General features: G+C 45.0%; 1 protein-coding gene across 1 annotated transcript in view; it reads right to left on the reverse strand.

Annotated features, from left to right (window-relative positions):
• LOC140737576 (diacylglycerol kinase theta) overlaps positions 1-26902 on the reverse strand; it is a 332765-nt gene that overhangs the window by 94917 nt on the left and 210946 nt on the right. Inside the window, exons 14-15 of the mRNA XM_073064008.1 lie at positions 22689-22727; positions 15941-16056 (exon numbers count right to left, since the gene is read on the reverse strand). Coding sequence (XP_072920109.1) covers positions 15941-16056; positions 22689-22727 — 155 coding nt within the window. The remainder of the gene's footprint in view (positions 1-15940; positions 16057-22688; positions 22728-26902) is intronic.

Here is a 26902-nt window from a genome sequence, read left to right on the forward strand (position 1 = left end):
AAGGTCAGGGAGCGGTGATCACTGTCCTCCAGATGCTCACCCACTGACAGATCTGTGACCTGACCCGGTTCGTTACCTAATACTAGATCTAGTATGGCATTCCCCCAGTCGGTCTGTCAACATACTGTGACAGGAATCCATCCTGGACACACTTGACAAACTCTGCCCCATCTAAACTCTTGGATCTAATCAAGTGCCAATCAATATTAGGGAAGTTAAAGTCACCCATGATAACAACCCTGTTATTTTTGCACCTTTCCAAAATCTGCCTCCCAATCTGCTCCTCGGTATCTCTGCTGCTACCAGGGGGCCTGTAGAATACCCCCAGTAGAGTAACTGCTCCCTTCCTGTTCCTGACTTCCACCCATACTGACTCAAAAGAGGATCCTGCTACATTACCTAGCCTTTCTGCAGCTGTAATAGTATCCCTGACCAGTAATGCCACCCCTCCTCCCCTTTTCCCCCCTCTCTATCCCTTTTAAAGCACTGAAATCCAGGAATATTGAGAATCCAGTCCTGCCCTGGTGCCAGCCAAGTCTCCGTAATGGCCACTACATCATAATTCCATGTATGTATCCAAGCTCTCAGTTCATCACCTTTGTTCCTGATGCTTCTTGCATTGAAGTACACACAATTTAGCCCTTCTACCTTACTACCTTTACACCCTTTATTCTGCTGCTCTTTTAGCTTTTCTAATTACATTCTTAAGATTCTTCTTACATTCTTTATATTCCTCGAGCACCTCATTTATTCCATGTTGCCTATATTTATTGTAGATCTCTCTTTTTCCAAACCAAGTTTCCGATATCTTTTGAAAACCATGGCTCTCTCAAACTTTTAACCTTTCCTTTCAACCTAACAGGAAAATAAAAATTCTGTACCCTCAAAATTTCTCCTTTAAATAACCTCCATTTCTATATTACATTCTTCCCATAAAACAAATTGTCCCAATCCACTCCTACTAAATCCTTTCGCATCTCCTCAAAGTTAGCCTTTCTCCAATCAAAAATCTCAACCCTGGGTCCAGTCCTATCCTTCTCTATAATTATATTGAAACTAATGGCATTGTGATCACTGGACCCAAAGTGCTCCCCAACACGTACCTCCGTTACCTGACCTATCTCATTCCCTAACAGAAGATCGAACACAGCCCCTTCACTAGTTGGTACCTCTATGTACTGCTGCAAAAAACTATCCCTCACACATTTTACAAACTCCAAACCATCAATCCTTTTTACAGTACGGGCTTCCCAGTCTATGTGTGGAAAATTAAAATCTCCCACAAACACAACCTTGTGCTAACTACAAATATCTGCTATCTCCTTACAAATTTGCTCCTCCAAATCTCGCTCCACATTAGGTGGTCTACAATACACCTCTATAGATGTTACTACACCCTTCCCATTCCTCAATTCCACACAAATAGCCTCCCTAGACGAGCCCTCTAATCTACCCTGCCAGAGCACTGCTGTAATATTTTCTCTGACAAGCAACGCAACACTTCTGCCTCTTGTTCCTCCGATTCTATCACACCTGAAGCACCGAAATCCAGAAATATTTAGTTGCCAATCACACCCTCCTGCAACCATGTTTTACTAATAGCTACAACATCATATTTCCAGGTATCAATCCATGCTCTAAGCTCATCCACCTTTCTTACAATGCTCCTAGCATTAAAATAAATGCATTTAAGAAATTCTCCACCTCTTCCTCTCTGTTTATCTCTAACTGTGCAAACAACTTTACTATCTTCTTTTTCTTCCTTCTCCCATTTATCTGTTCCTACACTCCAGTTCCCCTTCCGCCTTGTATCTAGTTTAAATCCACTGGAGCCTCTCTAGCAAACCTACCTGCAAGAATATTTGTCCCCCTCCAGTTCAGATGTAAACCGTCCCACCGGAACAGGTCCCACCTTCCCTGGAAAACTGCCCAATTATCTATAAATCTGAAGCCCTCCCTCCTGCACCATGTCTTTGGCCACATGTTGATCTGCACTATCTTACTATTTCTAAACCCACCCGCATGTGCCACTGGTAGCAATCCTGAGATTGCTGTCCTGGAGGTCCTGTCCTTTAACTTGGCATCTAGCTCCCTAAACTCACCTTTCAGGACCTCCTCACTCTTCCTACCCATGTCATTGGTCCCTACATGGACCATGACATCCGGCTGCTCACCCTCCCTCTTGAGAATACTGAGAACTCGATCCGAGATATCGCGGAACCTGGCACCAGGGAAGCAACAGACCATCCAGAATTCTCAATCTCTTCCACAGAACCTCCTATCTGTCCCCCTAACTATTGAATCCTCTATCACTACTGCTCTCCTCTTTTCCCTCCTTCCCTTCTGAGCTGAGGGTCCAGTGTCGGTGCCAGAGATGCAACCACTGCAACTTGACCCTTGTAGGTCATCCCCACCAACAGTATCCAAAATGGTATACTTATTATTGACTGGTAATACTTAATGTTGACTGGTATCTCCTTAGAGCAAGGGGTTTCGATGGGTGAGTTTGTTAGGGGTGTTCAGGAAGGTTTCCTGGTACAATAAGCCAACTAGAGGAGAGGCTGTACTTGATCTGGTATTGGGAAATGAACCTGGTCAGGTGTCAGATCTCTCAGTGGGAGAACATTTTGGAGGTAGTGACCACAACACTGTTCTCATTTACCATAGCGCTGGAGAGGGATAGGAGCAGACAATTTGGGAAAACATTTAATTGGGGTAGGAGGAAATATGATGCTATTAGGCAGGAAATGGGGAACATAAATTGGGAGCACATGTTCTCAGGGTAATGCACGGCAGTAATGTGGTAAATGTTCAGGGAACATTTGCATGGAGTTCTGCATAGGTACGTTCCATTGAGGCAGGGAAAGGATGGTAGAGTTAAAGAACCATAGTGTATAAAATATGTAGAAAATCTAGTTAAGAAGAAAAGTTTACAAAAGGTTCAAGAAACTAGTTACTGTTAGAGCTCTAGAAAAGTACAAGGGTTCCAGGAAAGAGTTCAAGAAGGAAATTAGGAGAGCCAGAAGGGGACATGAACAGGCCTTGGCATGCAGGATTAAGGAAAACCTCAAGGCATTCTACAAGTATGTGATGAGCAAGAGGATAAGACGTGAGAATAGGACCAATCAAGTGTGACAGTGGAAAAGTGTGTATGAGACCGGAGGAATTAGCAGAGGTACTTAATGAATACTTTGCTTCAGTATTCACTACGGAAAAGGATCTTGGCGATTGTAGGGATGACTTACAGTGGACTGAAAAGCTTGAGCATGTAGCTGTTAAGGAAGAGGATGTGCTGGAGCTTTTGGAAAGCATCGAGTTAGATAAGTCTCTGGGACTGGACAGGATGTACTCCAGGTTACTGTGGGAAGTAACCCAGGAAATTATAGACAGTGAGTCTTACGTCAGTGGTGGGCAAGTTGTTGAAGATCCTGAGAGACAGGATCTATGAGCAATTAGAAAGACATAATCTGATTAGGGATAGTCAGCATGACTTTGTCAAAGGCAGGCTGTGCCTTATGAGCCTTGAATTATTTGAGGATGAAACAAAACACATTGATGAAGGTAGAGCAGTGGATGTAGTGTATATGGATTTCAGTAAGCATTTGATAAGGTTCCCCATACAAGGCTCATTCAGAAAATAATGAGGCATGGACCCAAGACCTTGTTTTGTGGATCTAGAATTGGCTTGTCCACAGAAGGTAAAGGGTGGTTATAGATGGATTGCATTCTGCATGCAGGACACTGACCAGTGGTGTTCCGCAGGGTTCTGTTCTGGGACCCCTCCTCTTTGTAATTTCTATAAATGACGTGGATGAGGAAGTAGAAAGGTGGGCTAGTAAATCTCGCTGGTGACACAAAAGATGGGGGTGTTGTGGATAGTCTGGCAGGCTGTCAGAGGTTACAGTGGGACATCAATAGGGTGCAGAACTGAGGTGTAAAGTGGCAAATGGAGTGCAACCCAGATTTGGAGCAAGAAGGCTGCGAGTGAATGGCTGATTTCAGAAGCGAAGGCAATTTTTACTAGACAGGGTAAAAGAGAGGCAAGACTGCGCAGGCACGTGACGTCAGCCAGTAGAGTGCGAAAGGTTTAAAAAGAAGACAGCCATATCCAGCGGGCAGCGGAGAGAGAGGCGAGGTCGGTTTACCTGTGTTATTTGCGGAAAGGAGGAAGTATGTGTGTGAGGCCAGTTTTCTGTGCTCAGTGTCAGAAGTGGAGGGTCCTGGAGTCTCCCAGCCTCCCGGACGGCCATATCTGCACCAGGTGTGTCGAGCTGCAGCTCCTAAGAGACCAAGTTAGGGAACTGGAGATGCAGTTCAATGACCTTTCCCTGGTCAAGGAGAGCGAGGAGGTGACAGACAGGAGTTATAGGCAGGTGGTCACACCAGCACCACGGGAGACAGACAAGTGGGTCACAGTCAGGAGGGGGAAGCGAAAGAGTCAGGTATTAGAGAGTACCCCTTGACAATAAGTACTCCTGTGTGAGTACTGTTGGTGTGGGGGGGGGGGATGGCCTACCTGGGGGAAGCAACAGTGGTTGTGGCTCTGGCACAGAGACCGGCCCTGTGGCTCAGAAGGGTAGGTAAAGGAAGAGGAAGGCTGTAGGGATAGGGGACTCTATAGTTAGGGGGTCAGACAGGCGATTCTGTGGACGCAGGAAAGAAACTCGGATGATAGTTTGCCTCCCAGGTGCCAGGGTCCGGGATGTTTCAGATTGCGTCCAAAATATCCTGCAGTGGGGGGGAGAACAGCCAGAGATCGTGGTACATATTGTACCAATGACATAGGTAGGAAAAGGGTCCTGAAAAAAGATATAGGGAGTTAGGAAGGAAGTTGAGAAGCAGGACCCCAAAGATAGTAATCTTGGGATTACTGCCTGTGCCACGCTACAGTGAGAATAGGAATAGAATGAGGTGGAGGATAAATGTGTGGCTGAGGGATTGGAGCAGGGGTCAGAGATTCAGAATTCTGGATCAATGGAACCTCTTTTGGGGCAGGTGTGACCTGTACAAAAAGCATGGGTTGCACTTGAATCCCAGGGGGACCAATATCCTGGTGGGGAGGTTTGCTAAGGCTACTGGGAATTGTTGGGGGTGGGAACCGAACTGAAGAGACTGGGGAAGAGGAGGTTGGCTCACAAACAGAGAAAGCTTGTAGACAGTGCGACAGGGAGTACTAGCAGGTGATAGAGAAGCGACGTGCTCAGACCAAAGGTTTGAGATGTGTTTATTTTAATGCAAGGAGTGTAGTGAACAAAGCGGATGAGTTTAGAGCATGGATCAGTACTTGGAACTATGATGTGGTGGCCATTACGGAGACTTGGCTGGTTCAGTGACAGGAATGGTTACTTAAAGTGCCGGGTTTTAGATGTTTCAGAAAGGACAGGGAGGGAGGCGAAAGAGGTAGGGGCGTGGCACTGTTGATCAGAGATAGTGTCACAGCTGCAGAAAAGGTGAAAGCCATGGAGGGATTGTCCACGGAGTCTCTGTGGTGGAGGTTAGGAACAGGAAGAGGTCAATAACACTACTGGGTGTTTTTTATAGGCCACCCAATAGTAACAGGGATATCGAGGAGCAGATAGGGAAACAGATCCTGGAAGTTATGGTAGGGTACAGGAACTGTGGTGTACAAAGGCTGTAATAAATCTAGTCAAGAAGAAAAGAAAAGCTTTCAAAAGGTTCAGAGAGTTAGGTAATGTTAGAGATCTAGAAGATTATAAAGTTAATACGAAGGACCTTAAGAAAGAAATTAGTAAAGCCAGAAAGGGCCATGAGAAGGCCTTGGCAAGCAGGATTAAGGAAAACCCCAAGATGTTCTACAAGGATGTGAAGAGCAAGAGGATAAGACATGAAAGAATAGGACCTATCAAGGGTGACAGTGGGAAAGTGTGTATGGAACCGGAGGAATTAGCAGAGGTACTTAATGAATATTTTACTTTAGTATTCACAATGGAAAAGGATCTTGGTGATTGTAGTGATGACTTGCAACAGACTGAAAAGCCTGAGCATGTAATATTAAGCAAGAGGATGTGCTGGGGCATTTGGAAAGCGTCAACTTGTATAAGTCACTGGGACCGGATGAGATGTACCCCAGGCTACTGTGGGAGGTGAGGGAGGAGATTGCTGAGCCTCTGGCGATGATCTTTGCATCATCAATGGGGATGGGAGAGGTTCTGGAGGATTGGAGGGTTGCAGATGTTGTTTCTTTATTTAAGAACGGGAGTAGAGATAGCCCAGGAAATTATAGACCAGTGAGTCTTACCTCAGTGGTTGGTAAGTTGATGAAAATCCTGAGAGGCAGGATTCATGAACATTTGGAGAGGTATAATATGATTAGGAATAGTCAGCATGGCTTTGTCAAAGGCAGGTCATGCCTTAAGAGCCTGATTGAATTTTTTAAAGATGTGACTAAACACATTGATGAAGGAAGAGCAGTAGATGTAGTGTATATGGACTTCAGAAAGGCATTTGATAAGGTACTCCATGCAAGGCTAATTGAGAAAGTAAGGAGGCATGGGATCCAAGGGGACATTGCTTTGTGGATCCAGAACTGGCTTGTCCACAGAGTGGTTGTAGACGGGTCATATTCTGCATGGAGGTCGGTGACCAGTCGTGTGCCTCAAGGATCTGTTCTGGGACCCTTACTCTTTGTGACTTTTATAAATGACCTGGATGAGGAAATGGAGGGATGGGTTAGTAAGTTTGCTGATGACATAAAGGTTGGAGGTGTTGTGGATAGTGTGGAGGGCTGTCAGAGGTTACAGTGGGACATTGATAGGATGCAAAACTGGACTGAGAAGTGGCAGATGGAGTTCAACCCAGAGAAGTGTTGATGACCCAGAGATGGCTCATTTCGGTAGGTCAAATATGATGGCAGATTATAGTATTAATGGTAAGACTCTTGGCAGTGTGGAGGATCAGAGGGATCTTGGGGTCCGAGTCCGTAGGACACTCAAAGTAGCTGCGCAGGTTGACTCTGTGGTTAAGAAGGCATATGGTGTATTGGCCTTCATCAATCGTGGAATTGAATTTAGGAGCCGAGAGGTAATGTTACAGCTATATAAGACCCTAGTCAGACCGCACTTGGAGTACGCACAAAGTACACTGCAGATGCTGTGGTCAAATCAACACATACAAACAAGCTGGAGGAACTCAGCAGGTCAGGCAGCATCTGTTGAAACGAGCAGTCAATTTTTCGGGCCAAGACCCTTCGTCAGGACTGACACAAAGTAAACTGCAGATGCTGTGGTGAAATCAACATCGGACTTGGCCCAAAACGTTGACTGCTCGTTTCAACAGATGCTGCCTGACCTGCTGAGTCCCTCCAGCTTGTTTGTACGTGCCTACTTGGAGTACTGTGCTCAGTTCTGGTCACCTCACTACAGGAATGATGTGGAAACTATAGAAATCGTGCAGAGGAGATTTACAAGTTTGTTGCCTGGATTGGGGAGCATGCCTTATGAGAATAGGTTGATTGAACTCGACCTTTTCTCCTTGGAGCAACGGAGGATGAGAGGTGGCCTGATAGAGGTGTAGAAGATGATGAGAGCCATTGATCCGCGTGGAGAGCCAAAGGCTTTTTTCCAGGGCTGAAGTGGCTAACATGAGGGGTCATAGTTTTAAGGTGCTTGAAAGTAGGTAGAAGGGGATGTCAGAATAAGTTTTTCACATAGAGATTGATGGGTGGGTGGACCTCACTGCCACTGACACTGGTAGAGGCAGATACAATTGTGCCCTTAAAGACACTCTTAAATGGAGCTTCGAAAAATAGAGGGCTCTGAGGTCGGGTAATTCTTGGCAGTTTCTAGAGTAGGTTACATAGTTGGCACAACATTGTGGGCTGAAAGGCCTCTAAAGTGCTGTAGATTTCTATGTTTCTCTGTTTAAGCCTGATGCAAAACACTCATTTAGTTCATCTGTCATCTCCTTGTCCCTGCTATTATTTCTCCAGCCTCATTTTGTAGCAATCTATATCCACTTTCATCTCTCTTATATTTTTTTTAATTGAAAAAGCTTTGCTGCTGCTGACGCGTGATCTGAGACATCCCAGATCCTGGCAACATACCATCCGGGTATTTTGTTTACGTCCACAGAATCCCCTGTCTACTCCCCAGACTATTAAGTCTCCTATCACTTCTGCTCCCCTCTTCTCCCTCTTTCCCTTTTGCTCCATGGACCCAAGGTCAGTGTCCATGGCATTCCCCTGCGAGGTCATCCTACACAACAGTATCCAAAACAGTACACTGATTGTTGAGAGTGAGTGTGTGTGTGTGTGTGTGTGTGAGTGAGTGTGTAGGTGTGTACATATAAGCTTCTTCTTGAAATTTATCGTATTTTTTATTATGTATTCCTGCCACAAAACAACAAATTTCACAACATATGCCAGTGATATGAAACCTGATTCTGATTCATCAATGAGTTAAACTCCAGTATGTGTTTAATCAATGAACATTGTTCCCAATACGTTTCAAACAATGGGTAACATCCCAAATCCATTACAGTATAACAAATCCAATAGTTTTCAAGCTATGCTGAATACACTCAGTTAAGTTGCTCCTTTTCCTCATCTGCAGGTTATTAAAATATGACTTTCTTCAGACAATGGAGCCACTGGAACGATTACAACTGGTTGATCAGATTTCCCAATTCACATAACAGCTTTAATGGACGTGAACTTTGCTATGTCTCCCCAACTGTGGACTACCACTATACAGCTCATTTCAAGGGATAAGATCCTTTACCCATATTGTGTACTAAGGAATTTGACACAGTCTCGCATGGGACCCATTTTGATTTTTTCTTCTCATCGGGTTAAGAGAGGTGGCGTGTGACGTCGGGCAGTGAAGCGTGGAAGATTTCAAAGGACAGAAATCCTGATTCGGGTTTAATTTGGTGAAGGAAGTCTGAGAATCCGAACAGGAATGCTGTGGGAGCCATTTTGATTTTTTCTTCCCATCGGGGTTAAGAGAGGCAGGACTGCGCAGGCGTGTGGTGTCGGGCAGTGAAGCACGGAAGACTTAAAAGGAACACAGCCTTATACTGTGGGCAGCAGAGTGAGCCAGGAGCAGAGTGAAGGCTTAAGGGCTTTGGCTCAATGGGCTTAGGCGGAAACGGGCGAGGCAAGGTAGGTTTAGTTTTCAATTTTTCCTGTTATTTGAAACAGGGACACCTCTTTTACCCTTATTGGAGAGACAGAGAGAGTCAAATTACCGTGTGAACGAGTAGTCTTTGGGGTACTGCAAGTCTGTATCTTGATTGATGCTTTGCTGCACGTTTGTGTGCTCGGTGGAGTATGCCGATGCCATTTTTTGCTGGTGGAGGAGGAGGCTTTTCTGCTGCTTATGCGTGGGAGGGGGAAGCTGGGGGGGGGGCTTTGGGGCTCTAACATTAACTGTCATTCATTCTTTGAGGCACTCCTCTGTTTTCGTGCATGGTTGGGAAGAAAAAGCATTTCAGGATGGATATTGTATACATTTCTCTGACATTAAATGTACCTTTGAAATCTTTTATTTGGACAATAATGTAGTCAACTGGATCAACAAGTTTGTGGATGACACCAGGATTGGGGGTGTAGTGGACAGTGGGGAAGACTATCATGGCTTGCAGAGGGATCTGCATCAGCTGGAAAAATGAGCTGAAAATGGCAGATGGAATTTCATGCAAACAAGTACGAGGCTCTGCACTTTGATAGGACCAACCAGGGTAGGTAGTGAACAGTAGGGCACGGAGGAGTGTGGTAGAACAAAGGGATCTGGGAATACAGGTCCATTGTTCTTTGAAAGTGGTTTCAGTGGTAGATAGGATCATAAAGAAAGCGTTTGGCACTTTGGCCTTCATAAATCAATATGCTGAGTACAGGAGATGGGATGTTATGGTGAAGTTGTATAAGATATTGGTGAGGCACAATTTGGAGTATTGTGTGCAGTTTTAGTCACCTACCTACAGGAAAGATGTAAACAAGGTTGAAAGAGTACAGAAAAGATTTACAAGGATGTGGTTGGGTTTGAAGGACCTGAGTTACCAGGAAGGGTTGAATAGGTTAGTCTCGTACTCTTTAGAACATAGAAGACTTGAGTGGAGATTTGATAAAGGGATACAACATTTTGAGGGGTTACATAGGGTTAATGTAAGGAGGCCTTTTCCACTGAGGTTGGGTGGGACTACAGTCATGGGTTAAGAGAGAAAGGTGAGAAGTTTAAGGTGAGTATTAGGGGAAACTTCTTCACAAAGAGGGCGGTGAGAGTGTGGAATGAGCTTCCAGCATGTGGTGCATGTGAGCTGATTTTGATATTTTAGAGTAGTTTGCATAACTCATGGATACGGAGGGGTATGGTCCCAGTGCAGGTCAATGGGAGTAGGCAACTTAAATGGTTTTGGCATGGACTAGATGGGCCGAAGGGCCCGTTTCTGTGCTGTACTATAATCCTATGACTCTAAACAGCCACATGTCTGCTTTACCTCTCTGTGCACAAAGTTCACTGGAGCAGCCACACAAGTTGTATGTCTTGCTGTGAGTGACCCACCTCCTGACATCTACAATGTTTCTGTCTGCAAGGCACGTCAGGAATGTGACTGTATCCTCTCAAGTTCTAGTGTGCTCATCATTTTCAATTTGTCCATTAAACTGGTCTGCCTCAGTTACACTCTCTGCAATGACACAATCTACCACTTCAAATAGCGTATAAGTTTGAATAGTCATATTGCATATAGTTAATTAAGCTGATGGAGGGGGATAAACTCCCAGAGGCAATGATGAGGTAGTTGATCAAAACACAGTCTCCTTTTCTGATCTCTCCCATAATGCTATTTCACAGAGCAGCTCAAACACTTGGGCCAGTTAGTCTGTCCTCAGTGGTTGGGAAGGTGTTGGAGTCGATTATTAAGGATGAGGTCTCAGGGTACTTGGAGGCACATGATAAAATAGGCTGTAGTCAGCATGGTTTCCTCAAGGGAAAATCTTACCTGAAAATCTACTGCAATTCTCTGAGGAAATAACAAGCAGAATAGAAAAAGGAGAATTGGTGGATATTGTGTACTTGGATTCTCAGAAAGCCTTTGATAAGATGCCACACATGAAGCTGCTTTACATGTTAAGAGCCCTTGGTGTTACAAGGAAGATACTAGCACGGATACTGGCTAACTGGCAGGAGGTAAAGAATGGGAACTGCTGGCTGCTGGTAGTGGTGTTCCATAGGGGTCGGTATGGGGACCGATTCCTTTTACGTTATATGTCAATGATTCGGATGAAGGTATTGATGGCCTTCTGGCCAGGTCTGTGGACAATATGAAGATAGGTGGAGGGACAGGCAGTGTTGAGGAAGCAGACAGGCTACAGAAGGACTTAGACAGATTAGGAGATTGGGCAAAGAAGTGGCAGATGGAATAGAGTGTTGGGAAGTGTATGGTGATGCACTTTAGTAGAAGAAATAAAAAGGTAGACTATTTTCCAAATGGAGAGAAATTCAAAAATCTGAGATGCAAAAGGGACTTGGGAGTCCTTGTCCAGGATTCTCTAAAGGTTAATTTGCAGGTTGAGTTGGTTGTGAGGAAGGCAAATACAATGCTAGCTTTCATTTCAAGAGGACTAGAATATAAAAGCAAGGAATAACTGTTGAAACTTTATAAAGCACTGGCGAGTCCTCACTTGGAGTATTGTGAGCAGTTTTGGGCCCATTATTTAAGAAGGAATGTGCTGACATTGAGAGAGTTCAAAGGGGATTCCATAAAATGATTCTGGAATTGAAAGGCATACCATATGAGGAGCGCTGGGAGGTTCTGGGCCTGTAAAATTCAGAAGAACAAGGTGGGATCTCATTGAAACCTATAGCATATTGAAAGGCCTCAATTGAGTGGAGGTGGAGAGTAAGCTTACAATGATGAAGGAGTCCAAGACCAGAGGGCACAGTCTCAAAATAAAGGGGACATCCATTTAGAACAGAGATGAGAAGGAATTCATTTAGCCGGGAGTGGTGGAGTATGTTGCCACAAGCTACTGCAGAAGCCAAGCCATTGACAATATTTAAGGCAAAGGTCGATAGTTTCATGGTTAGTCAGGGCATGAAGGGATACAGGGAGAAGGCAGAAGACTGCGGCTGAGAGGGACATGGATCAGCCATGACGAAATGGCAGAGCAGACTCAATAGGCCAAATGGCCTAATTCTGCTCTTGTGTCTTACGATTTTATATAGAACACAGAAGATGACAACCCAATACATAGGACACCATCCATTCCTTTGATTTACATTTAAACAATACACAAACAGACTAATGGTCAAAACCATCTCATTGCTCTGGCTGCTTCTATGCAAAACAACGGTGAGGCTTTCTTCAATACATCAACACTAGGACAAAGAAGTAATGCTGCAAAGAATTTGTGCTGTACCGAGATCATGAGGATTCCTCATGAACACAGCACTCTCTTTGTGCGACTTCTCATGGTAAATGAAGTTCATATTGGTTCTATTCTAATCATGCATAAAATATATTTCAGCACTGAATTATTGCAATAAAAAAAAAGGCCAGCTCCCCAGCACAGTAAACTCCACTTCTTCATTCAGCAAATTTCACCATTCGCAATTACATGCCAGGCTTCTGTAGAATCATCAGCAAATATATTTGCTGAAAGCAAAATAATCAATACAGCTGCATCCCTGAAATTTGTTAAAATTGCTCTTTGATTTCCAGTTGCAAAGACTGGAGCAAAAACACAAATATAGAGTGACACAGCGTGGGCGGGGTGCTCATGAGAGCAAGAGAGCACTGTGCAAGTGGTGATACTGAGGGAGGGTCACACTGTGGGAGGGTGGTACCGAGAGAGGGTCGCTCTGTGGGAAGGGCGGTACCGAGGGAAGTTCGCACTGTGGGAGGGGTGGTACCGAGGGAGGGTCACACTGTGGGAGGGGTGGTACCGAGGGAGAATCACACTGTGGGAGGGGTGGTACTGAGGGAGGGTAACACTATGGGAGGGGAGGTACTGAGGGAGGGTCACAATGTGGGAGGGGTGGTACTGAGGGAGGGTTGCACTGTGGGAGGGGCGGTACTGAAAGAGGGTCACACCGTGGGATCGGCGGGTACCGAGAGAGGGTCACACCGTGGGAGGGGCGGTACTGAGGGAGGGTCACGCTGTGGCAGGGGTGGTACTGAGGGAGGGTCACACTGTGGGAGGGGTGGTACTGAGGGAGAGTTACACTGTGGGAGGAGTGGTACTGAGGGAGGGTTACGCTGTGGAAGGGGTGATACTGAGGGAGGATCACACTGTGGGAGGGTGGTACTGAGGGAGGGTCACACTGTGGGAGGGGTGGTACCGAGGGAGGGTCACACTGTGGGAGGGGTGGTACTGAGGGAGGATCACACTGTGGGAGGGGTGGTACTGAGGGAGGGTCACACTATGGGAGGGGAGGTACTGAGGGAGGGTCACACTGTGGGAGGGGCGGTACTGAAAGTGGGTCACACCGTGGGAGCGGCGGGTACCGAGGGAGGGTCACACCGTGGGAGGGGTGGTACTGAGGGAGGATCACACTGTGGGAGGGGTGGTACTGAGGGAGGGTCACACTATGGGTTGGAAGGTACTGAGGGAGGGTCACACTGTGGGAGGGGTGGTACTGAAGGAGGGTTGCACTGTGGGAGGGGCGGTACTGAAAGTGGGTCACACCGTGGGAGCGGCAGTACCGAGGGAGGGTCACACCGTGGGAGGGGCCGTACTGAGGGAGGGTCACGCTGTGGCAGGGGTGGTACTGAGGGAGGGTCACACTATGGGAGGGGAGGTACTGAGGGAGGGTCACACTGTGGGAGGGGCGGTACTGAAAGTGGGTCACACCGCGGGAGCGGCGGTACCGAGGGAGGGTCACACCGTGGGAGGGGTGGTACTGAGGGAGGATCACACTGTGGGAGGGGTGGTACTGAGGGAGGGTCACACTATGGGTTGGGAGGTACTGAGGGAGGGTCACACTGTGGGAGGGGTGGTACTGAAGGAGGGTTGCACTGTGGGAGGGGCGGTACTGAAAGTGGGTCACACCGTGGGAGCGGCAGTACAGAGGGAGGGTCACACCGTGGGAGGGGCCGTACTGAGGGAGGGTCACGCTGTGGCAGGGGTGATACTGAGGGAGGGTCACACTGTGGGAGGGGTGGTATTGAGGGAGGGTCACGCTGTGGCAGGGTGTGCTACTGAGGGAGGGGTGGTACTGAGGGAGAGTTACACTGTGGGAGGGGTGGTACTGAGGGTCACTGTAGGAGGGATGGTACTGAGGGAGGGTCACTGTGGGAGGGGTGGCACTGAGGGAGAGTCACACTGTGGATGGGATGATACTGAGGGAGGGTCACTGTGGGAGGGGTGGCACTGAGGGAGAGTCACACTGTGGATGGGATGATACTGAGGGAGGGTCACTGTGGGAGGGGTGGTACTGAGGGAGAGTCACACTGTGGGAGGGGTGGTACTGAGGGTGTGCTACTGAGGGAGGGTGATACTGAGGGAGAGTCACACTGTGGAAGGGGTGATACTGAGGGAGGGTCACACTGTGGGAGGGGTGATACTGAGGGAGGGTCACACTGTGGGAGGGGTTGGTACTGAGGGAGAGTCACACTGTGGGAGGGTGATACTGAGGGAGAGTCACACTGCAGGAGGGATTGATACTGAGGGAGGGTCACACTGTGGGAGGGGGTGATACTGAGGGAGGGTCACACTGTGAGAGGAGCAGTACTAAGGATCACACTATGGTAGGGGTGGAACTGCAGGAGGATAGTACGAAAACTTTGGCATTGCAGTAAGCCTGAACAGTAATCCTGGAAGATTGATCTAAGTGTCTCCAATGTATTGTTCAAATCAGCATTGATATTACTGTTGGCTGAATTGTCACTGCAGCAGTTGAAAGTCACTGCCAACTCCCTGTCTTACCTCTGTGTCAACTCCTGGATTTCTCACTGTGCCAGTCCCTGATTTGTCACTGACACCTCACTGAATTGGCACTGTGACACCTCCCTGTTTCTCTCTGTGCCTTCTCATTGATTTCCCGTGGTACCACCTGCCTGCTTCTTCTCTGTGCCAACTCCCTGATTTGTCATTGAGACTTCTCCCTGATTTTTCACTGAGCCACCTCTCTAATTTGACACTATGTCTCCCTGAATTGTTACTGTGGTGTTTCCCTAAACTGCTACCGTGACATCTCACTGGATTGTTACCATGACGTCTCGCTGGATTGCTATCGTAACATCTCCCTGGATTGTTACCGTGACGTCTCCCTGAATTGTTACTGTGATATCATCCTGAATTGTTACTGAGCCGTCTCCCTGAATTGTTACTGAGACGTCTCATAGAAACATAGAAATCTACAGCACAATACAGACCCTTTGGCTTACAGTGCTGTGCTGAACATGTACAGTACTTACTTTAGAAATTACCTAGGGTTACCCATAGCCCTCTAGTTTTTTAAACTCCATGTACCTATCCAGGAGTCTCTTAAAAGACCTTATTGTATCCGCTTCACCACTGTTGCCCTCTATTCCATCATCTAAATCATTGATATATGGCATAAAAAGAAGCAGTCCCAACACCGACCCCTACAGAACACCACTAGTCACTGGCAGTCAACCAGAAAAGGATCCTTTTATTCCCAAATGTTTGTCACTGTGTCACCCCCCCGATCTGTCAGTGAGCCACCTTCCTGCCCTTCAGCCATTTTAGACTCTAATACCATAAAACATCGGAGCAGAAATAGGCCGCTCAGCCTATCAAGTCTGCTTGCCATTCCATCATGGCTGATTTATTATCTCTCACATCCGCATTCTGCTGCCTTTTTTCTGTAATCTGACACGTTCTGGCAACTCAAATAACCATCAACTTCCGCTTTAAATGTACTTAATGACTTGGCTTCCACAGTTGTTAGTGGCAATGTATTACACAGATTCATTTCCCTCTGGCTCTTTTATAACATGGTTCTGCGATATTTACCTGAATGTCAGGGATTATAACTGCAGAGAGCTGTTTGCTATTGATGGTAGTGTCTTTAACAAGCATATATATCCTCTCTGCTTCGGTAAAGCATGATAGTTCCAGAGCAACGGCACCTGAAACACAGGAGGAGCTAGAGTCAGGACCAATCTAATACTGCTGAAACACAGCCAGCCCTGGGCACGTAGATCCTAAAATATTACCATCAAGTGTATGGGAAACGCAGCAGTACCCAAACAAAAAAACAAAATGTGACACAGACATTTACAACAAACCCAGTCAACGTGGCCTCTTCATGAAAGGCAGAGATTAAGGCTCAGCCTTTACCTCACTGTCACAGTGGTCTATTTATGAAAGGACAGAATTGGGCTCTGCCCTTACACCCCATCAATGTGGCCTCTTCATGAAACAACAGAGAATTTAGATTTAAATCTCACATCCATCCCACAACGTGAGGGAATAAAAATCTTTGTGTTATGACTCTGTCACAATCTACAGATGTGAATTTAAAAGTCTAATGGCTTGTAGAAAAAAAACTGTCCCATAGCCGGTTGGTCCTGGCTTTAATGGTGTGATACCATTTGCCAGATGGAGGCAGCTGAAACAGTTTATGGTCGGGGTGACCGATGTCCCCGATGATCTTCCAGGCCTTCTTTCTGCACCTGCTGCTGTCAGTGTCCCCAATGGAAGAAAGTTCACATTCACAGATGCACTGGGCTGTCTGTACTGCTCTCTGCAGTTCCTGTACCAGGCAGTGATGCAGCCAATCAGGATGCTCTCAATCGTGCCCATGTAGAAGGTCTTGAGGATTTGGGGGCCTATGCCAAACTTCTTCAGTCACAGAAAGGTACAACACAGAAATAGTGTCTTCGACCCATCTCTTCCATACTAAAACCATTTAAACTGCCTACTCCCATTGACTTGTACCAGGACCATAACCCTCCATTCCACTACTGTCCATTACCTACAGGAACTTCCATTAAACGTTGAAATCAAGCTCACATGCACCACTTGTGCTTGCAGCTCAATCCATGCTCTCATGACCCTGAGTGAAGAAGTTTCCCCTCATGTTCCCCTTAAACTTTTCAGCTTTCACTCTTAACACATGATCTCTGGTTGTAGTCCCACTGAACCTCAGTGGATGAACCCTGCTTGCATTTGCCCTATCTATACCCTTCATAAATTTTGTATCCTATATCACATCTTCTCTAAATCTTCTATGTTCTAAAAAAATAGTCCTAACCTGTTCAATCTTTCTTTATAACTCAAGTATTCCAGACTCAGCAAAATCCTTGTAAATTTTCTCTGTACTCTTTCAACCTTATTTACATCTTTCCTATAGGTAGGTGACCAAAACTGTGCAAAATGTCAAATTAGGCCTCAACAATGTCTTATACAACTTCAACGTAACATCTCATCTCCTGTACCTAATACACTAATTTATGAAGGCCAATGTGCCAAAAGCTTTCTTTACAACCCTATATACCTGTGAAGTCATTTTCAACAAATTATATACTGGTATTCCCAGATTGCTTTGTTCTACCACACTCCTCACTGCCCTACCATTCACTGTGTAAGACCTACGCTCATTGGTCCTACTGAAGTGCAAAACTTCGCACTTGTCTGCACTAAATTCCATCTGCCATTTTTCAGCCCATTTTTCTAGCAGATGCAGGTCCCCCTGCAAGCCATGATAACCATCCTCATTGTCCACTACACCCCCGACCTTGGTGTCATCCACAAATTTGCTGATCTAGTTAACCACATTATCATCCAGACTAATGATATAGAAGACAAACAACAAAGGTCACAGGCCTCCAGTCAGAGAGGCAACCCTCTACCAACACTCTCTGGCTTCTCCCACCAAGTCAATGTCTTATCCAATTTACTAACTCATTTTAAATGCCAAGTAACTGAAACTTCTTGACCAACCTCCCATGCAGGACCTTGCTAAAGTCCATGTAGACAACATTCACTGACTTGCCTTCATCCACTTTCCTAGTAACTTCCTCAAAAGTCTATAATTTTGTTATGCATGACTTACCACGCATGAAGCCATGCAGACTATTCTCAACTAGTCCATGTCTATCCAAATACCTATATAACTGGTCTCTTAGAACACCTTCTAATAATTTCCCCAACTGAGTCAGACTCTCTGGCCTCTAATTTCCTGGTTTCTGTTTAGAGTCTTTTTTAAAGAGTGGAACACCAATGGCTATCCTCTAATCCTCTGGTACCTCTCCTGTTGATAAGGATATTTTAATATCTCTGCTAGGGGCCTGGCAATTTCTGCACTTACTACCCCAAGGGTCCAAGAGAACACTTTGTCAGGCCCTGAGGATTTATTCACCTATTGCCACAAGGTAGCAAACACCTCCTCCTCTGTCATTTTGCCTCACTTCTATAGACTTGTATCTATTTCCTGAGTAAATACAGATGCAAAGAATGCATTTAAGATTTCCCCCATTTGTTTTGGCTCCATACATGGATTACCATTCTCGTCTTCCAGAGGACCGATTTTGTCCCTTGCAATCCTTTAGAATCCCCTATGATTCTCCTTCACTTTGTTTGCTAGAGCAACTTCATGCCTTCTTTTAGTCTTCCTGATTTCTTTCTTAAGCATTCTCTTGCTTTTCTTATACTCCATAAGCAACTAATTTGTTCCTTCTTGCCTATATCTGCCATGAACTTTCTTTTTTCTCTCAACATCTCTTGAAAACCAAGATTTCCTAAACTTACTATCTTTACCTTTTATTCTGACAGGCACATACAAGCTTTGTACTCGCAAACTCTGTTTTGAAGGCCTCCAACATACCAAGTACACCTTTACCAGAAAACAGTCTATCCCAATCCACACTGCCAGATCATTTCTGTTATAATCAAAATTGGCCTTTCTCCAATTTAGAATCTCAACCTGTGGGCCAGACCTATCTTTCTGTATATTTACTTTGAAACTAAAGGCAATGTGGTCACTGAATGCAAAGTGTTCCATTAGTGTAGCCATGCCTTTTTTATTTCTCAGTTCCACCCATAGTTGAATTCTCCAGTCTGTCCTGACAGAGCACTTCCATGATATTCTCCCTGAGTAGTAATGCCATCCCTCCCACTCTGTCATGCCAAAAACAACAGAACCCCAGAATATTGAGCTGTCAGTCCTGCCCCTCCCGCAACAAAATCTCACTAATGGCTACAACATCACAATTCCAGGTGTTGATACGTGCTCTGAACTCATCTGCCTTTCCTACGATACTTCTTGCATTGAAATACATGCAGCTCAGGACACGAAACACACCATGCTCAACCTTTTGATTCCTGACTTTGTCTGAGGTCTTTCCTACATCTGCCTCTGCAACTTCTCCACTAACTGTTCTGGCACTCTGGCTCCCAACCCCGGTAACTCTAATTAAATCCCACCATGCAGCATTAACAAACCTCCCCCAAGGAAATTAGTCCCCCTCCAGTTCAGGTGCAAACCATCCCTTCTGTACAGGTCCCACCTTCCCTGGAAGAGAGCTCAATGATCCAAAGATCTATTGCCCCTCCTCCTACACCAACTCCTTAGCCACATGTTAAACTGTGTAATCTTCCTCGTTCTGACCTCACTAGTATGTGGCACGGGTAGCAATCCTGAGATCACAACCCTGGAGGTCCTGCCCTTTAACTTAGCACCCAACTGCCTATGCAGAATCTAATCACTCATCCTACCCTGTCATTGGTGCCTACATTGACCATAACCTCTGGCTGTTCACCCTCACACTTATGAATGGTGAGGACTTAATCAGAGATATCCCGAAGCCTGCACCCTTGGAGGCAATATTCCATCTGAGAATCTTGTTTTGCACACAGAGCCTCCTGTCCATTCCCTTAACTAACAAATCCCCTATTACCACAGTGCGTCTCTTTTCTCCCTGCTCTTCTGAGTCACAGAAGCAGACTCAGAGCTAGAGATCTGACCACTGTGAGTTTCCTCTGTTAGGTCTTCTTCCATCATCACCCCCCGCAAGAGTATCCAAAGTGGGATACCTGTTATGAGGAGGATGGTCAGAAGGGTACTCAGCCTTTCCCATCCCGTCAACGGGGTCTCTTCATGAAAGGACAGGGAATAGGGTTTGCTCTTAACTTCCTATCAACATGGTCATTACTCACTTACATTCTGCGGATGCTACAAATCCAGAGCAACACACACACACAAAATGCTCGAGGAACTTCATTCCCTAAAATTTAAGAGAATAAGGGGAGATTTGATAGAGGTATACAAAATTATGAGGGGCATAGATAGGGTAAGGGCAAGCAGGTTTTTTCCACTGAGTTTGGGTGAGATTAGAACCAGAGGTCATGGGTTAAGGATGAAAGGTGAACTGTTTCATGAGGGCTACTCTCTCTATACCCATGACTGCGTGGCTAGGCGTAGCTCAAATACCATCTATAGATTTGCTGACGATACAAACAATGTTGGTAGAATCTCAGGTGGTGATGAGAGGGTGTACAGGAGTGAGATATGCCAAATAGTGGACTGGTGTGGCAGCAATAACCTGGCACTTAACGTCAATAAGACGAAAGAGTTGACTGTGGACTTCAGGAAGGGTAAGATGAAGGAACAGATACCAATCCTCATAGAGAGATCATAAGTGGCGAGAGTGAGCAGTTTCAAGTTCCTGGGTGTCAAGATCTCTGAGGATCTAATTTGGTCCCAACATATCAATGCAGTTATAAAGAAGGCAAGGCAGCAGCTATACTTCATTAGGAGTTTGAAGAGATTTGGCACATCAACAAATACACTCAAAAACTTCTATAGATGTACAGTGGAGAGCATTCTGACAGGCTGCATCACTGTCTGGTACGGAGGAGCTACTGCACAGAACCGAAAGAAGCTGCAGAGGATTGTAAATTTAGTCGGTTCCATCTTGGGTACCAGCCTATAAATTACCCAGGATATTTTCAAGGAGTGGTGTTTCAGAAAGACAGCCATTATTAAGGACCTCCAGCACCCAGGGCATGCCCTTTTCTCACTGTTACCATCAGGTAGGAGGTACAGAAGTCTGAAGGCACACACTCAGTGATTCAGGAACAACTTCTTCCCCTCTGCCATCCGATTCTTAAATGGACATTTAATCCTTGAACACTACCTCACTTTTTTAATACATATTGTTTCTGTTTTTGCATGATTTTTAAAAATCTATTCAATAAACTTATGTTGTAATTTAGTTATTTATTATCATCGTATTCTGTTTTTATCTTCTATATTATGTATTGCATTGAACCGCTGCTGCTAAATTAACAGATTTCACTTCTCATACCGGTGATAATAAACTTGATTCTGAACTTGAAGACCACAGTAGTGCCTTTACTTCCATAGGAGCTTCCTAAGATTCAGCATGAGATCTAACACTTTGACAAACATCTACAGATATGTGGTGAAAAGTATATTGGCTGTGGCTGCATCACAACCTGGTATGGAAACACCAATGCACTTAAATGGTAAATTCTACAATAAGTAGTCAATATGGCCCATTACATCATGGCTAAAGCCCTCCCTGTCATTGAGCACACCTACATGGAGGGCTGGCACAAGAAAGCAGTTGTACTGGCATCAACAGACTCGTAGAATATGTGAAGGAGTAGCCTGCATACTCCAAAGGACCGCGGTCTCCGCAGGAAGTAGAGGCAACTCTTGCCCCTCCTTTACCCTGCCTCTGTGTTGTGCTCTACTCGTCTACCATCTAGGTGCATCCCCTGGTATGTGAGGGTCCTCACCACATCCACGTCCTCACCATCAATATACCAGAGCAGTGCAGGCTTCGTCTTCCTAATGTCCATCACCATCTCCTTTGTCTTACTGATGTTGAGCTGCAGATGATTCAGCTTGTACCATTCAACCAGGGGCCCTGTATTCATCCTCCAATCCTCCCTTTATACACCCAACTATTGCTGAGTCATCAGAGAATTTCTACAGATGATATGACTCAGTGTTGTATCTAAAGATTGAGGTACACAAGGGAAACAAGAAGGGAGCCCATACAGTCCCCTTTGGGGCCCCACTGCTGCTTATAGCCATGTCTGACACACAGCTCTGAAGCTGCAGAAACTGTGGTCTGCCAATCAGGTAGGAATGGATGTTTGTCAGTCTTTGTCTGTTTATGTACAGTTTTCCATAAATTTTATTGTACTTCTTTTATTCTGTAAATGTCTGCAAGAAAATAAATCTCAAGGTAGTATACAGTTGCATATATGTACTTCGAAAATAAAAGTTAAAAGTGAACATTGGTGGGGGGGGGGCTTCTTCACACAGAGAGTGGTGGGAGTGTGGAATGAGCTGCCAGATGAAGTGGTAAATGCGGGCTCACTTTTAACATTAAGAAAAACTTGGATGGGTACATGGATGAGAAGGGTATGGAGGGATATGGTCCAGGTGCAGGTCAGTGGAACTAGGCAGAAAAATGGTTTGGCACAGCCAAGAAGGGCCAAAAGGCCTGTTTCTGTGCTGTAATGTTCTAACATTCTATGGTTCTAATACATTTACTTTGAGCTGCAAATTGCGGAGGTTGTGTGAATAGAAACACACTGCTGAGATATAGGTGGGAAGTGATGTAAGAATCAGCACCTGGTGAGCCTGATGTGAAGCATGGAATTTCTGAATGGTAAAAATGTTTAATGTGGAAATGTTGCAACCAATACTGAGAGCTTGAATGGAATTCAATATTTAAACTTTATTTAAATAGCGTGCTTTTAAAAGAAAACACTAACTTACCTTGATCTGCGTAAACATAACTTATTGACACCACATTTCCTGGTGAAATAAACAGATTGACTTTAATTAATTTTGGATATAGATTCATAACAAATACCTTGGAAAACAGATTACACAATACTACAATAAAACATTTGTGGCAGGGTTTAAATATTTAAGGTGCAATTAAATAAAAACTGGAAATATAGGCTAAAATCTTGCTTGTCACATTAAAAATGTAATTATTTAAGAATTGCCTTTACAAAATTTTGTAACTATTTGGGTATAATGAGGCACCTGGATGCCATCTGGCGCAAAGGACACCATCAGTGCTTTAGGAGGGAATAATTTCACCCTCTGGAGTAACTACACAAAATACAATCAGTAAGAGATGGGACTAATTTCTCCCTTAGCTTCCCTTTCGTCCAACAATCTCCGTTCAGCAGAATGGGCTCAGCGATCCTGTGCAAAATCATAAGAGAAGCAGAATGAGGGAGCAGCTTCCTGGGGTCATCGCTGTAAATCTCAACCAGCTCCTTCTCTTCAGCTTCTGTAAACCACAAATTTCATCATTCAGTTCACCTAGAAAGTTCTGGCTTGTGCATTCCCATGCAAATCCCAAACTTTACAGGCACTTTCAGTGAGGAATGCTGGAATACTATGCAGAACAAACTTCTGCCTGACAACACACGGAATAATTGAAGCAGAAGGTGTAGACACAAGAAGGGGCTGTTGGAACTTGTGTGGCGGATAAGGAAATCAACCAGGATGGGCAGGACAATAAAAGGGTATTATTGAGGAAGGGGGCATGAATGGGGAATGAAGAATTGCCTCAAGATGACTTTTGTGATAAGGAGTCTATGCAAGAAAATAAAGCGAGAAAATATTTTCCCACTATGTGGGCAAATAAGTGATGTATAGTCAATTAATTAAAGCAACAAGCTGAGAGTGAAAAGGCACCTTGGTTAATTCTCACACTATATTTTACATTGTTATTGTTTTTAAAGGCATAGTCATAGAGCAATACAGCAAAGAAACAGGCCCTTCAGCCCATCTAGTCCATGCCAAACTTTTATTCTGCCTTCCACACCTCTCCCATCCATGTACCTATCCAAGCTGCTCTTAAACTTTGAAACTGAACCCACATCCACCACTTTTGCTGGCAGCTTCTTCCACATTCCCACCACCCCTTTAAGTTCCCCTTAAACATTTCACCTTTCACCCTAAACCTTTGACCTCTAGTTCTAGTCTCACCCAATCTCAGTGGGGAAAGTCTGCTTGCATTTACCCTATCTTCACCCCTTATATCAAATCTCTCCTCATTCTCCTATGCACTAGGGAATAATGTTCTAAGTTGTTCAATCCTTCCCAATAACTCAGCTCCTCAAGTCCTAGAAACATCCTAGTAAATTTTCTTTATATTCTTTCAGTTTTATTGATATCATTCCTGTAGGAAGGTCACCAGAACTGCACACAATACTCCAAATTAGGCCTTAACAATGTCTTATACAATTTAAACATAGCATCCCAACTCCTGTACTCAATACTCTGATTTATAAAGGCCAATGTGCCAAAAGCTTTCTTTATGGCCCTATCGAACTGTGACACAACTTTCAAGGAACTATAGATCTGTATTCCCAGAACCCACTAGTCTACCGCACTCCTCGGTATCTCAGAGTCCCTGCATCTAGCAACTAGGACTATCAACCCAAATGTTGGGTTGATAGGTTGGGATGTCTTGCCCACCCAAACCTCGATCTGTGTGACTACTGCACCCCTTGCAATCAGCCATCGGCAAGAAGAAACAGATCATACACTGCATACAATTATAAAGAAAGTGTATTTCTGAATATCAACAACCAAACCAACATTGGAGGAGGAAAAAAAAAAACAAAAGGGGCCATCATAATCAAAAGTGCACAGGTTGGAGCTCAAATCTTCCAAAAGCTGATGAGTCCGATGCACTCATGGCACCAACTCCTATTCACCAATCACCAGTAGGATTTCCCTTCTTGATCTCCATCCAATTGCACATTCCATAAGACCATTTGGCCCATTGACATCATTCTGCCATTCAATTATGACTAATCTCTTTTTCCCCACTTCAACTCCATTCCCTGGCCTTCTCCCCATAACCACTGACGCAGTGTACAATCAAGAATCTGTCAAGCTTTGCCTTAAATACACCCAACAACCTGGCCTCCACAGCTGCTTCTGTAAATAAATTCTACAAATTCACCATCATCTAGCTAAAGAAATTCCTCCATATCTCTGTTATAAATGGATGCCCCTCTATGCTGAGGCTGTGCCCTCCTGTCCTAGACACCTCCACCATGAGAAACGTCCTTCCCACATCTACTCGTCTGGGCCTTTCAACATTCAAAAGGTTTAAATGTGATCCCTCCTCTTCCTTTTAAACTCCAGCAAGTACTAACCCAGGGCTATCAAAAATTCCTTCTAAGTTAACCCTTTCATTCCTGTAATCATCCATGTAAAGCTCCTCTGAAGCCTCTCCAGTGCTGGCACATCTTTTCTTAGATAAAGAGCCCAAAATTGTTCACAATACTCAAGGTGAGGCCTCACCAGTGCCTTATAAAGCCTCAGCATCACATCCCTGCTCTTGTATTGTAGACCTCTTGAAATGAATGCGAACATTATTCAACATCTTCCCATCATCTTTCTACTGATTTGATGCCGTTCATCTCCAGCAGAGCCACACCAACCCCTCTGCCTACCTTCCTATCCCTCCAATACAATGTGTAACCTTGGACATTCAGCTCCCAACTACGTTTGTACAACCATTCTTCAGCCCCAATTCAGTAATGGTCACAACATCACATCTGACAATCCGAAATAGTGCAACAAGGTCATCCACCTTATTTCCCAAGCTCCATGCATTGTGATATAACATTTTCAGTGTTGTATTTGCTATCTGTTTTGATTCTGCATCCCTAATGTACTGATATTCACACTGCTGGCTGCAATTTTATCCTGTCATCTGCCTGCCCTTCCCAACAGTCTGACTGCACACTATCTTTACTTTTTAACTATCTGTCCCATCCTGAGTTCCTTCACTCTGGTTTCCACCCCCCTGCCAAATTATTTTAAGCCCTCCCCAACAGCTTTAACAAACCTGCCCACGAGAATATTGGTTCCTCTTGGGTTTAGGTGCAACCCGTCACTTTTGAACAGGTCATACCTCCCACAGAAGAGATCCCAATGATCCAAGAACATGAAGCCCAGACCTCTGAATCAGCTTTTCAGCCACAAATTTATCTGCCAGATCATCCTGTTTCTAACCTCACTGGCACGTGGCACAGACAGTAATCCAGACCAGAAATTACTATCCTGGAGGTCCTGCTTCTCAGCTTTCTACGTAGCTCTCTAAATTTTCTTTTCAGGACCTCATTGCTTTTCATTCCCATGTCATTGGTACCAATATGTACTAGTCAAGTCACTTTTATTGTCATTTTGGCCATAACTGCTGGTACAGTACATAGTAAAAATGAGACAACTTTTTCAGGACCATGGTGTTACATGACACAGCACAAAAACTAGACTGAACTACGTTAAAAAAAAACACAGAGAAAGCTACACTAGACTATAGACCTATACAGGACTGCGTAAAGTGCACAAAAACAGTGCAGGCATTACAATAAATAATAAACAGGACAATAGGGCAAGGTGTCAGTCCAGGCTCTGGGTATTGAAGAGTCTGATAGCATGGGGGAAGAAACTGTTACATAGTCTGGTCGTGAGAGCCCGAATGCTTCGGAGCCTTTTCCCAGATGGTATGGGGGAGAAGAGATTGTATGAGGGGTGCATGGGGTCCTTCATAATGCTGTCTCCTTTGCAGATGCAGCATGTAGTGTAAATGTTTGTGATGGCGGGAGGAGAGTCTCCGATGATCTTCTCAGCTGACCTCACTATCCGCTGCAGGGTCTTGCGATCCGAGATGGTGCAATTTCCGAACCAGGCAGTGATGCAGCTGCTCAGGATGCTCTCAATACAACCCCTGTAGAATGTGATGAGGATGGGGGGGTGGGAGATGGACTTTCCTCAGTCTTTGCAGAAAGTAGAGACGCTGCTGGGCTTTCTTTGCTAGGAGCTGGTGTTGAGGGACCAGGTGAGATTCTCCGCCAGGTGAACACCAAGAAATTTGGTGCTCTTAACGATCTCTACTGAGGAGCCGTCAATGTTCAGCAGGGAGTGGTCGCTCCGTGCTCTCCTGAAGT

This window comes from Hemitrygon akajei, chromosome 13 (assembly GCF_048418815.1).
Source record: "Hemitrygon akajei chromosome 13, sHemAka1.3, whole genome shotgun sequence".
NCBI classification, from domain to species: domain Eukaryota; kingdom Metazoa; phylum Chordata; class Chondrichthyes; order Myliobatiformes; family Dasyatidae; genus Hemitrygon; species Hemitrygon akajei.